The sequence below is a fragment of the Protopterus annectens genome, chromosome 5.part0 (genome assembly GCF_019279795.1).
Source record: "Protopterus annectens isolate FY-2018-M chromosome 5.part0, PAN1.0, whole genome shotgun sequence".
Lineage (NCBI taxonomy): Eukaryota > Metazoa > Chordata > Ceratodontiformes > Protopteridae > Protopterus > Protopterus annectens.
This window is the reverse complement of record NC_056735.1, coordinates 302800580-302813079: the sequence shown is the minus strand read 5'-3', so window position 1 is coordinate 302813079 and position 12500 is coordinate 302800580. Positions and strand designations below refer to the sequence as shown.

The window sequence follows — 12500 nt, the reverse complement described above, 5'->3', positions numbered from 1 at the left end:
CTCTAATGTACATCATGATACCTGTAAGTACGATAAAAGTAAGAAAAATATAAAAAATGTACAAGAAAAAAGAGTTTCTGCAGGGGATGACAGCCCTCGTACACCCCTCCATCCACAACACTCACAGAAAACAAATACCCCTTCAGGCTAAATGCAGTTTCAGTTTTACATTCAGCCAATGTTCTTATCCTTTTACCCTCCGAAAATTTCACAGTGAACCTAAGCAAGCTTATCCGCCACCCTCAGCAGTTTCTCCAAAGGCTATCAAGTCCGCTGCTGCAAAGTAACAGCAAAGATTTGACAGACAGGCTGCTAGCAAGTACATACCTGTTCAACTTAAAGCCAAGTAAAGCAACTAAACAGATGCAGCACAATTTCTTTCCATATCATCAGGCGCTCGTCCTTGGCAATAGGGCTCGCATGGTTGACTCCCATGCAGTAGAACTATCACTATGTACAGGGCTAGAGGACAGACTAGGGACCAAAGCTCAGAAGGAAAGGTCCTGAAGTGCACTTGCAACAAGGGAAGTTAGACTCCTAAAGTCATGGTCAAACCAGTAAAACCTTGTGAAAGTATGCACCAAAGACCAAGCAGCAAAGCTGCAGAGAGAGGAAGCTGAAGGATGAACTTTGGCATACAAGGTACCGGAGTTAGTGGAGTGATGGAGTAAGTCAGGATGGGGTTGTTAGCTGGCATGATTAACATGGTTAAGTTGACAGTACAATTAGTAGTCTACCTACTTCAAGATCAGTTTCTGCTTTCATAAGATAGGAAACTGAAGTAACAGTAAATGGTGGACGACTGCTTATGTACAAGAAGAAGAGGATAGGCATTTGCAAGTAAGGATTTCATACTAAAGACTTTTTAAAAAGAGTTTAAGCATTATGTAGTAGCAGCAAATATGGGCATAAGGTAAAGGTGGAGAAAATAAAGGGTAATATGGAGTCAAAACTGCAGGACTGAATGGAAGTTACTTAGAAACCTTTAAAAAGGCTGGCAAAGGTCTGTGAAATAGTCAGTGTGGGGGGGGGGTCTACAACTACTGTAAGAAGGATAACATACACAGGACTGTTAAAAGGAGGGGCTACACATGAGAAGACTGGACCTAGGGCTTTGGATAAGCAAGATAATGCACGGGAACTAACACATTTAATGAATGTCTTTCTAAGGCAGCCCAAGCAAACAGTTTCATTAATGTTCCCTAATTTTAATTCCAAGACCAATAATTTTAGATGATAACATTATGTAGGGGGGGGGGGTCGATGCTTGCCATTCGCATGTAAAGTTGCACAAACAGCATACCCAAAGCTCCATTTAACAGGCATGGGAGGAATGCCTGCAACAATACCATTCAAATGTTTTCTTTGCAACATATTAATTTACATCACTAAGATGCATTATGCATCGGAGATATCTTTAACCACTAAAACTTTAGTATCCTTGATCTATATGACCTGGTCAAACCTCTTAGATGGCTCCTTCTTCAGGAGGTTGTTTACCTTACACTCTGCATTCTTCAGGTAGTTGTTTACCTTACACTTTGCATATTTTCACTTATGAGGTGGGGTGTCCATAAGGGACTTGAGTTTTGGGAAGTCACGTGATGAAAGGTATCCTGTAATCAATGGATATGTACCTAATTCACTTAGCCCGAGTGATCTTTACACTCTTAGTACAGTAGGGCCAGTCATCCCTCAACCACCTCCAGATGGGACTAGCCAGAACAGTTCAGGAGCTTTGCCTACCAGTAAGTTGGCCACACCCTCCTACTGAATGTTATTTAAACCTATGTTTGTAACTGAAAGGACCTTGGTTTTCGCCACTTCCTGCATCCTCCAACTGATTCTGCAAATCTAGCTTTACAGCATCTGTGCAAGAGACCTCTATGGGGGTTGGCACTTCACGTCCACAGATGTCACGGTCAGCTTTGCAACTGGCCATCTCCCTATAGCTGGCAGGCAGTAGAGAACCAAAAAAAAAAAACCACACAGCAAAAAACATGGAAAAGCACAGCCATCATCCTGGCAGCAATAAGGGCATTTATTGATGCAGCCTAGCCCCCTCCCTCTTGTGGTGACATGGGCTCTGCCTCACTGAAGGAGGACTGCCTACTCCACTGATAAAAAGGCATGCCTGATTCTTGACACACCTCTTCAACAGCTACCTATGCCCTCACAGGGCCTGTTCTCAGGTCAGTTGCCTACACCACTTCCCCTGGAGGGCAGTATGATATTCGGAAATATTGCCAGCCCAGCTATCTGGAATTTTGTAAATAATTCTATGTCACTTGTGAATATTGTTATGATTTATCCAGAACTGTGTGTTATGTACTGAGCTAACATGTAACCACATGATGCTCTGCTGACTTAGAAACAGAAATGTATATAAACTATATACCTGTGCAAATGTATGTTTTAACAGCAGAAACTAGAGCATAAAAGGCTTCAAGAAAATAAGTTGAAATTAAGTTGTTTTACGATTGTGCTATAAAGTTCTCTCTCAGTTTCAGTGTAGCAGACAATGTCTAGCACTAGAAGTTTTTGTATTGTCTTGAAAGATAAGTAATTACTAGGTGTAAAATGTTAAATTGTTTTATTGCTTTATGACTTCCTAGAGCTGCACAGTTCTGAGCAAACATCTGACAGATATGTATTTTTAACACAGAGATGTTAAATTCTGTTAGTTTCTGTTTTAGCCTGGGAATTGAAGTCAGGTGACAAAAAGTTATTTCATCCAAGCTAAACCATCAGAAATGTGTGATACTGATTTCAAAACTCTAAGAGAGACTGTGCAATTTGTATTTTGTCTTGAACCTAGCAAGAACATCCACTCATCATAATCTGCACTTGCCTTGCTGTAAGTAAGATTTAGGGCATAGAATCTCTCAGATATATATAGTAATTATTAGTTTAGGATGTTTTCTGTATTTATTCGAGACTGTCCTGCAATATTGTTTTAAAATATTTCTTGTGATTTTGAACTCTGAAGTTACTGTGTTGAATGACATGAGTATCGTCTTGTTCTTTTATTATTTATTATTAAATATATTTAAACCTACCTTTGTGGCCGACATTTAAGCTCTTAAGAGTACTTGCATATGTATTTGGTGACACTGCACAGGCCATTCCTAAATAGCCTTGCAAGTTTTGGTCAGACTACTATTTGGATAATAGTAACATTACACAGTAGGATTGGACACACTTTGTAAGGGCCTTATAGTAGCTGATAAGGAGGAATTGGTGGCAGTGGGAACTATCCATATAGTCTGGGCAGAAGGAGGCATAGCTAGCAAACCAGTGCCAGCCTTCCCCAGGTGTGTGTTTGTATATAAACCAAATCTCAAAATGTGTGCATGTCAGCTACTTGGGCAGAGACAATAAGCACTGGTTGGACAGAGAGTGCTGGAGGACTTGGCTTGGCCCTTCAGCTGAAATCTTAACAGTATAGCTGTGCCAGTGGGGAGTCTTATTGGGTATCTGGAGAAAGAGGGAGAAACCAGCCTCAGACTGACTATGATCTCTGTGTGCTCTTAAGGGAAATTGCACTTTACTGTATGTGTGCATACTTGTCATCCTCCCAGTGTGTACGTCTCCTAGCTGTTGTGAATGGTGAGGAGTGAGGCTCCTTGATTACTGGACCAGTGCAAGTGCATCACAGTCAGGTCACCATATGGGAGAAGCAAACAACCATCCCCACATAAGCACAATGAAAGCATGTAATGCCCCCCTGAACTCTTACCTCTTCCTAAGCCACTAAATCAATCTTAGGGCTTTATCCCTGTGCACCATTAAAAATATGGAAGGGCAACTCCAGGTTAATGCATCTGCTACCCTGCTGACAAAAATGGCAGGAAGACATATGTGAGCTTATCTGTCCACATCCCACATGGTATCTTCTCAAATGCCTGCATTTCATTGGTGACCTGTGGGATAAACTACGCAGTGTCAGAGGCCAGTGCAGAAACTATGAAGAGTTGCTTCATGAATAAATCACCCTGGACTCCTTGTTCAATGGATGGATGGCAGGGCTCTGCAGCATGGTAAACCTCATCAGGGCTACTGCTGATATGACAGCCAGGTTTGGGAGTCTGTGCACACTGTTTAATTCCTAGGCAGGCGTAAAGTCTTATCCAAATTTCTGGGCACAGAGGCTGCTGTGTTCGAGTTGTCCTAAACCACCTTGGTTGTGTGGTGGCATCTTTTAGAAAGTCTACCAATGGTAAGACTACCCAAAACACTGGAGGGGGGGGTGTAAACATGCAAGCCAGTTGAAGTGTTCTCTGGGGGATGTGATGTGATGTAGGAAAAAGGTCAGTGGCCAGCATAGTCCAAGGAGGAACTCTCCAAGTATACAGTCATTCAGGGATATGCTGCAAAGAGCTATGCCCTTCTTACATCTCTGCAATGTGGCCAATGTGCTTTGACTTGGCCCTGCATAGTCTAGTTCTTTTCAGAGAGGATCTTGAAAGCTCTATTCAGTCACTTATGCCTTCTTGCATCAGAGATGACTGCAAGTGACTTCTACGAAATATCTGTAGCACAGTCAGGTTTGCCTTAACAGGTCAACTCAGCTGCAACATCTATGTCAGCAAGGTTTAGTATACATATGCAAGCACAGTGTACAGTTTCTGATGCATGAACTGTAAAGTAAAATGGAATACCAACACAGGGGAAGGTAAGAACCTGGCAGTGTATGCTTCAGTCAATACTGTAAGGCAAGTGTGGGCAACTAATGGCAGTGGGTTGTAAAGGCTGGCACCAGGAGCAGATCTACATGTAATCAGAGTATTACAATGATGTTGGCAGACTTCAGCACAGCACAAAGGCTTAAGCAGCATGGCGTCAATACGGGCTCATCCTACCCAAGCAACACTGATGCCATCTGCAACAGTCACTATAGCAGGTGGACACTGATGACAATGAGCAGCACACCAGTGAAAGTAAAAGGAAATGCACTGGACAGAAGACAAATGCTGACAACTCTAAAACCTATCCAGCAATTCTTTGCTAAGGGGATGGAAGACAACATTCCGGTCATCTCCTACCTTACCACCAATGTGGTCCTAGCCAACATCAATTTTTACCCTAGGGTACATGTTGAGGTCAACTTTGCTGTCTGGTCTAAATGCATGCAATAGGGGGATTGCTTGAATAGGGATACAGGCCCTCAGAGGTATTCTGCAATACAAAGACTGCCAGCTTCAATGTCAAAGGTGGTGCTGAACTTAAACATCTTAGCAGGATTAAGACGGAGGGCTTCAGGTTTCAAAGCAGATTTAGAGGCTTTTAATCATGACACTCAAGATTCCTTTAACCTTTCAAGTGCCTCAAGGCTGTGGCAATGACACTAAGCACTAAACAGGCCAGACTTGGAATTAAATATGTGATCTGCAGTAACCGCAAACTAGGCACTCTGTAGGGTTGTGTTGCTTTCATAGGCAATACAGAACATGCTCTTTAAATAATGGTTTCAGTGTGGTAACAATGTGAAACTTAAGTCACAGGGACTGTACGCTGAAAGGGGAACATGGGAAGGAAACCCACAATGCTCATCAAAAGTATGAAAGCAAAGGGAAGGGATGTTTACCTAAAGGAATACAAGTGCAAGTCAAGTAAAAGCAACGGCTCAGATGGCTTGGTGGTTAAATGCTGTGACTATAGTCTACAGGGTCCTGGGTTCAAGACCTGCAAGGGCTGTTTATTTTTTATAAGTAAAGGGGTTTTCAATGTGTCACTACTAGATAAAGGCACAGTATTCTAAATTTATTCTGTACACCTTAGTACCACTACATGGGGTGGTGAAAGCCACATCTCTAAGGCTAACCTTACAAATGCCCCAGGGCAGATAGCCTAGTACTAAACTATGAAACTAAGTAGTGTCAACGGAAGCAGAATTTTTCTGGGAGAAAAAAACAATCCTCAGAAGACCATGAGCAATTCTTGGTGGCCATATCTCTGAGCATCAATGAAGAACTGGGTAAGACGGAAGTCAAGGGGCATCATGGGAAATGAGGAAAAGTGTTCTGCCTGAAGAAATACATATACCAAACAGTTCTAAAGCCTGAAAGATAATTGCAAACTTCACTCTGTCCACTGCACTTCTGAGAAAACAATTACATTTACTTTAGCATGATACCATTTCTCTATACAGAGCATCAGACAGAAATAAATGCATTAGGCCAAATAGAAGTCCAATGCAAAAATACTAAAGGTGTCAACCAGCTCCTACAGAAAAGGCTGAAAGCTTTTCCAAGCCTGGACCTACTAATAAAGGAATGCGACCAAAATAATAAACTAGCACACTATTATCAAAACCCAAAACAGCAGAGGAAGCCACTCTCTCTCTCTCTCATTCTATCCAAAGACTTCCTAAGGGCCAAAAGACACTAATGATGAACCACACAAAACCACATAGAATTTCTGCCCTAGGATGTTTACATGGTCTCACTCTACCCAAATGGAGGATTTTAGCCAGCATCTGCCATCTTGCGGCCACAGAAGTGGTACATGCACGCGCTTCCAAGCTGCTGTAATACAAGATGCAATGTGCAGAAAGTCCATGAATTCGTTCTTCCCAAGATATACATTTCTAGTTTTGTTTTGTTTTTTTGGGGGGGGGGGTAAGACCCACAGTCCATTCCCAAAGGATTTCATAAGCCTGGGAGTTTCTCTAAAGCATCGATTCAATCAACAAGGGCTACAGAAAGGCGCACTGTAGGGCACGAACATAAGGGTCCCAAATTTGGGCCATTAGGCCCTGCTGGAACGTGGGTGGGGATGAAGTGAGAGCATAAATAAAACTTTAGTCCCCAAGTGCAATGATACAGCATCTGCCAGATGACTCAAAAGGCCCACTCCCTGGGTGCAAGACAAATGCAGATGTGCTTACACTATTCAACCAAGAGAAATGTAGGTGTGCTTACACTATTCAACCAAGAGAATGGCACTGAAATTGAGATGTAGTCGCCCCCCCCCATCCGAGCAGTTATCTGAAGCAAAAGACAGGAATAAGCCAGATGCCCCCAGCACTGGTACAGTAGAAGACTACTTCTAAAGCTCTCACTGAAACAAACTTATCTCCATAAAGGTGTGACAGACATCTGCTACCCGATTTACCTTATGGCTCTCCAGCATCTACCTGGGATTGCCTGAAGGTCAGTCTTGTTAATCCATGCACAAGGCACTTCCACTGCCAGTTTTCAAGATGAATTACAGTCCTGGACCTTCACAGTTCTGAGTCTTTGGGTGGCACAGTTAAAAGGCTGGTACTTATGGCTGTATTTCATGTCATGATTCTGAACCCAAACAAAATACATGCAATGTAAGTGCAGGGTTTTGCTTGCAATCCGGATACCATAAGAGCAATCAGAGTGATTACTTTGTAAAACTGAATACTTAAGGCTTTTCCTTAACAGAGAGATCCTAAATATATTGGCAAATGGGTCTTCCATAAGCCCTGTGCCTTTTGGACAATGTTCTACTCGTATCTCATGGAAATTTGAACTCTTTCTTCTCCACATCTTACACAGTGCTTTACAAACAGTTACTCAAAAAAAGGGCCTCACTGGGTGGCTGTGCCGAAATCTCTGTACATTAATAGAGTCGATACAGATTCCGGACATCCAAGACATCAGCTGTGCATGCAATGCTAACAAACACACTGTGCAGCTGCAGGCCACAACCACCACACACACACACTGTCGCATTTCTTTTAAAATCAGTGAAACGCTACTGAAAAAAGCTACTAGTTACATAGACAAGGTTAAAGAAGTACTTGGCATGTAAAAATCAACTACCAATCATTAGCGGACCGGAGTTCTGCTGTGGCGACCCCTAACTGGGAAAAGCCAAAAGACACAACAACAACAACAACAGAAGTACAAAACAGACTAATTTAAAAGTTTCCAATAGGAGGCACAATGATTTAAAATATTAAATTACAGTGAAACCAATTAAACTATATTTTTTCCTCAAACTATAAACTAGAACCATTACAACAGGTTATTTTGGTAGAGACAATTCCGTGACATCCTCCCACTGACAAACTAAATCAAAAGGACTGTATAAAATTCAATTAAACTCTAATGCAGAACTTTAAAACTGCCACTCACCTGCCATGCTTATCAGTGTACGTTGCTAAGAAACCATGATCTGCCAAATCATGGATGGTCTCTGTCATTTCTCTTCCTTGAAAAATGGGTAGGAGCTCTTTAAGGATGATACGTCCATCAGCTGCAAAGAAAAAAAGATAGCTGAAACAACATAGTATGGTAATAAACTAACCTCAAATCACCCCCTTATGCCCTCAAAGAAATGTTATCAAAATACTATGAAGGAACCTTACACAATTTAAAAGAAGATGAGGAGAAACTTCTGGAAACTTTAAGGAATGAGGTAAATTTAAGATTTATGCAACCAGACAAGGGTGGGGGAGTGGTTATTTTCTATCAGGAAGTTTATAATGACGTTTTAACCTCTTTATTGACTGATGAGGAAACTTACACCACTGTTTCACATAATGAAGTTCAAATAGCTTACAGAAGGATAGACTGCCTATTGGAAGAGTACCTCATAGAAAACAGAATAGAAAGGGAGACGTACAATTTTTTGAAACAAAATTATCCATGTGTACCTCAATTTTTTGGAATACCCAAGATACACAAAAACATCTTTGAGCCTCCTTTTCGTCCCATTGTTTCAGCAAAAAAGTCCAAGACTCACCCATTAGCAGTCTTTATTGATCAAACACTAAAGGAATTAGTTAAGAAGCAAAAACATTTGGTCCAGGATTCCTGGGATTTTCTGGGTAAAATAAATGACAACTTGTGGTCCGAAACTTGTAAATTAGTGACGACAGATGTTAAGGACCTTTTTTACATGTATACCCAGAAATGTGGGGTTCGAGTATTTTGAGGACAATGTTAATAAATACTTGTCCCACTGGATAGTAAAAGATTGATATTAGAACTAACTGAAGTCGTCCTGGACAATAACTTCATTTTGTTCCAAGGAGAATATTACAAACAAGTTACAGGGGTGGCTATGAGGGCAGCATGCACCCCCATTTATGCAAATCTTGTTCTCCTTGGATGGGAGGAGAAATACAATTTTATGAAAAACATCAAAATTTACCTTACGTTTTTGGACGACATTTTTCTTGTTTGGGAAGAAGACCAAAAGGGTGAATTGGAGGAATTTATTAAATACATTAATGAAACAACTAATTTTTTGTCCTTTACCTATGAAGTACACAACAATAGTATAGGTTATTTGGACATTACCCTTAGTAAAAAGGTTGGAGGTTTCAAGTCCAATGTTTTTCGAAAAAGTACCTAGTGTAACAGTTATCTTCACTTCAACAGCCTGCATCCCTTTCATCAAAAAAGAAGTATCATTAAGGGACAGGCTGTTAGAATAGCAAGGATGACTTCTGAACACCAAGACTTACTGTTTGAGTTTGCATTTTTGATGGAAAAATTTTTAGAAAGGGGATATCCCAAGCAGTTGGTGGGTAAAATTTTGGAAGAAATGTATTTAGGGTGGGGGACAAAGTACAAACCCTTGTTAGGTCAAAAGTTGGTACCCAAAGATAAAAAGATGAATGGGACTAAAGATTTTTCGGGTGCATGTATTGTTGAATACAATGGGTTTTCAGATTGTTTCACCAATATTCTGGAAAACAACTGGTCTATTTTGAAGACCAATAAGGAAATCTATGAGACAGTCGGAAATAAACCTTTATTTTCATACAAGACGGGTATGAATTTTAAAAGACTGTTTGAGAAAGGGAAAACAGGATTTGACAAGAAAGGAACAACCAAGTGTGGTAGTTGTAGACAATGTATATATATTAATCAAGTGGAAGATATAAACCTTAGAAATGGTCTTAACAGTAGGGTTTCATTCTGTAAGGGCAATTGTCGTAGTAGGATGTTGGTCTATTTAGCCACATGTACGAAATGCCCCTCCTTCTATGTGGGTAAAACTGAGAGGGCACTTAGAGAGAGAATTTATGAACACATGAATGATATTAAGGTTAAAAAGGAGACAAGTGCCCTCTACAAACACACTATTTCTTGTGAAAGTTTTACAGATTTTAAGTTTGGTATTTTAGATTTGGTAAAAACAGACATTAGAGGAGGGGACACCAAAAACCTTTTATTACAAAGGGAGATTAAGTGGCAGTTGAGACTGAGGTCTAAACTTTTTCCAGATCTCAACGAATATATCAACATAAAGGCAATTTTAATAGACAAAGCTGCATCAGTTTGACCCTTATTAAATTAACCTATTACATTAGCCTATTTGGTTAAGGGGAATTATTTTTAGAATTTTTGTAGAACTTTTATTAAAGAAAGAAATATTTATATCAAATATTATAAAAAATTATTTATTTTTCATACCTATTTATAACATTTATTTCATTTTGGTTTTCATACTGATAAAAATGGTTTTAACATGACAATTTCATAGATACACATTGTCTTGAAATTAATTATATTATTTAACCTACTGGTTTTTAATACAAATATAAAAACATTTATTTTCCACACCTGGAGTTCAAACAAGTTTACTTATTATTCAAATTATGTTTATTTTTAATTTTTTTAAAAATTTTAAAACTTATTTATTAATCAAACAGTTTGTATTATAAACAACATATATTTTTCGGCATAGTTGCACTTTATGTGGTAGGTCAACAGAACGTATAAAATATGAAGGGTTAATCATTTCAATCAAGCCTGAGAACCTACTTTTTTAAATAATGTTTTAAATTGATTGGTTCAATTAATTGTTTATTGAATTATTGTTCATGTTAAGGAATTGTATAAAAACCTGAGGCACCTTTGATTCATTATTCTGAAGAAGTCTGCTTTGAGCAGACGAAAGCGCTCATGTTATTGGATTTTACGAATTACTTGGAATAAAAGACTTGATTCTTGTTTGCCAGCACGGAACTTTGTTTTTTTACAGTAAAATACTATGAAGACTAAAGCAGCATCACAACGTATTAAACAGGATAGTGTTCAAAGACACACCATGTTTAGCTTTCTTTTATTGATTTTATTTGTGTTTTATGGGCCTTTTTCAGACTCAAAATGGGAACAATGACTGGTTAAGTGAGTTGTACAAGGTCACAGAGAGCCAAAGGAGACTGGGGGTGGGACACAAACCCTGGAGCACAGGACGCAACATAACTGGTCATGGCCTTAAATGTCAACACAAACAGCCAGAAAAATTCTGTTTTCATTGGCAATGTGTTTGCAGTTAATCAATCTCCTCACCAGATTATCAAAATTAGGTGCAAGACAGAAGCACACTATCTTCCTTTGTATACATTGAATTCTAACTTGCTCACATATTTTTTTTTTAATATGCACAGGAAATTATATTAATAATGCCGCGGTGGTACGGCGATAGCATTGTTACCTCACAGCAAGAGGTTCTCCCATTCGATTCTTGGCTAGGCTTGGGAGTGCCTTTTGTGTGGAGTCTGCATGTCCTCCCTGCAGCTGGGTAGCATTCGAAAGACATGCGTGCGTAAATGGGTGTGCCTTCGTTGAAGGTTGGGTGTCGAGCTGGCACCTCGGCGTTTCGTAAAAAAAATCTACTGCCAATCATTAGCGGACCGGAGTTCCGCTGTGGCGACCCCTTACCGGGAAAAAGCCGAAAGACAAACAACAACAGGAAATTATATTAGAGACAGAGAAAGAGTCAATAAAACAAAGAATGAAAGTGCAAAGTACAAACTACGTGCAGTCATACCTCTAATTCTTGGGACAAAATTTCTGGGTCAAGCCAGATATAATGGCAAAATTAGGAGACAGATTTTAAATACAGCTAGAAAAAGTCTTGCATTAGAATGCTTGTTTCGAGGATATGAAGTCAGAAACTGAATGTTGTTTGTACACCTCAATCCTCAGCGATTTGCCAGAAAACAAATAGTACATGGAGCAGACAAAATACAAGTCAAAAATCTGGATAGTTGTAAAAGGTTTGTCTACAGCTCAAAGCCCCTCCCCCCTCCCCCGAGATACACTGCACCTTTTGGTTTTCTGCTGGCAAATTAAAAACGGTTACATCTTTCAGAAACACAAGGCCTCCCCCCTACACTTCAGCAGTAATGACAACGGCTGTTTGAGAACCCTGTTTACCTGCTTGCTTATCTTGTATTGTATTCACTTCCTTTGACTTGGCATTTAGCACCAAACTAAAATTTATCAGGATTGCTGTGCAGATCAGCATGTCAAGGCAATTTCACTACCAGTCTGGCAAATTTTTCTGTATCTGTTATAGCAAACTATGTGCTCATACGGGATTTGGAAGTATTTCAAAAAAGGTCAAACAATTGTCAAAAATTATACTCTTATGTAACGTGTCATTTAGCCAACTGTTCATAACTCGCACTGTTCTGCTAAATGTTTATGACGCAACTGCTGTGGAAACTGCTAGCTGCTTATTTTACTCCTATGCAGAGCAGGTGGACAATTTGATTTATT

The 12500-nt window shown here is 39.8% G+C and overlaps 1 protein-coding gene across 1 annotated transcript in view; it reads right to left on the bottom strand.

Annotated features, from left to right (window-relative positions):
• SMS (spermine synthase) overlaps positions 1-12500 on the bottom strand; it is a 676859-nt gene that overhangs the window by 651516 nt on the left and 12843 nt on the right. The window contains exon 2 of the mRNA XM_044072287.1: positions 8112-8232. Coding sequence (XP_043928222.1) covers positions 8112-8232 — 121 coding nt within the window. The remainder of the gene's footprint in view (positions 1-8111; positions 8233-12500) is intronic.